Source organism: Octodon degus, unplaced genomic scaffold (assembly GCF_000260255.1).
Source record: "Octodon degus isolate 3935 unplaced genomic scaffold, OctDeg1.0 scaffold00223, whole genome shotgun sequence".
Classification (NCBI taxonomy): Eukaryota; Metazoa; Chordata; class Mammalia; order Rodentia; family Octodontidae; genus Octodon; species Octodon degus.
In genome coordinates this window covers 1,255,951-1,257,610 of record NW_004524799.1, presented here as the reverse complement: position 1 = coordinate 1,257,610, position 1,660 = coordinate 1,255,951, and the positions used below count along the sequence as shown (strand labels likewise).

At 43.2% G+C, this 1,660-nt stretch overlaps 1 protein-coding gene across 1 annotated transcript in view; it reads right to left on the bottom strand.

Annotated features, from left to right (window-relative positions):
- Efhc2 (EF-hand domain containing 2) overlaps positions 1-1,660 on the bottom strand; it is a 203,716-nt gene that overhangs the window by 121,661 nt on the left and 80,395 nt on the right. Inside the window, exon 3 of the mRNA XM_012517859.2 lies at positions 1,019-1,169. Coding sequence (XP_012373313.1) covers positions 1,019-1,169 — 151 coding nt within the window. The remainder of the gene's footprint in view (positions 1-1,018; positions 1,170-1,660) is intronic.

The following is a 1,660-nucleotide window of genomic DNA, read 5'->3' as shown; positions in this document are numbered from 1 at the left end:
CTTTAGAGGCATCAAACCTTAGTGAGTGGTTAGTAAGCAAAAATTTTAATCAAGCATAGGTGGAAACCATAAGATACACTAAGTAAGATAGTAAGCAGGATATGTGCCTGTCAAGCATCAAAAGGAAAGGACAGAAGGACCATGAGATAATGAATTTTCAGTAGGTATTAAATATACATGAGGCACCTGGGCTCTAAATATTCATGATATACTATACAAGGGGCACTAAATATTCATGAATGCTCAATATTTATGAGGCCTTAATTTGGCCACTCGTTCATTGGCAACACCCATTCTAGCTCCATGGATCCCCTGTCCAAGAAACACAAACAAAACTCATGACTATTCAGCAGGCTCACTGGTGAGCTACAGCTGGGGCCAGGCACACTCACCCCTGCAGCTCTCCAGCATAACAAGCGTGCGCCCTTGGCCCAGGGCCCTTTCTATCCTAGCTTCACCCTCAATTTGGGGCACCAAACCACACTCTTCAAAGTTAAGCCTAGGGCCAGGGAGATAGCTAAGTAGAATAAGTGCTTGCCTGGCACACACAAGGGCCCGAGTTCAATCCCCGGTTCTGAAAAAAAAAAAAAGGAAAAAAAAAATCCCTGATAACAAGTTTGAGGAGGAGGTGAAGGCCACTGAAAGGAAAGATGAGAAATGGGAGAAACGAGACAGAACACCGGTCTGGAATCAGCACTAGAGAAGAGCTCCCTGTTCTCTCGAGGGTGCTATGAGGGAAGCCAGCTAGCCATGGCAAAGAGACCAAAGGTGGACCGGGTCAAAGGTACGAGAGAGGCCGTTCACACTAGAGCGGCATCTGAAGTGACACACTGAGCCTCAGAGGAGTGAGGAGTGACAGAAATGACCGGTCCTGAGGTGCAGGCTACACAAGTTGATCAGTCACTAACGCTAACCACACACTAGAGCGTGTTGATAGTCACCACTAGCCAGGAAGTTAGATAGCTAAGAACTAGGACGGCGCCTTTGCTAACGCTAAAGAAAAATAGTATATGGGTACCTTGAGGAAGTGCGCTGTTACCCACTTCTGGTTCATTTACTTCAATTGTGTCATCCTCTGGGTAGAAGTAGATCTTATAATACCTTATTCTGTATAACTCTTGGTTTTTATCAAGCAGCTCATCTTCCACATAGGCATCAAAACGTAATACCTGTTGGAGTCATAATTAGAAACTATGAAACGAAAATCCAACACACTGAAAATCAATACAGTTACTGCTCATCTACTTTTTATTCGTGCAAAGAAAAGAAAAGTTGTGGGGTTTTTTTCCGAGAAGACATTTTACCCATTAGCTACTCGGACAGACACACAATCTAAGTTACAGCACATAAAGATTGTTTTACACTTTCATCACTGTCTGGTTCGAGCGAGGAAATGATATTCAACAATAAACCCATCACTCAGCCCTACCACAGGCTGTGGCTGTGGAATTTTTACAACTCTAAATGCATGGGTTAGACAAACAGAAGTCTTTCTCACACAGTGAATGTTAAGTTTTGTTATTTTTTCCCCTTAATAATAACACAAAGCTACTTGGTTCTGGGATACAATCCTGACTCTCCATCCTACTGACTGTTTGCCATGAGGCAATCTAAGCAAGCAAATCTGGAATTTTTCTAAAACATGGAGACTCCCCTTCAC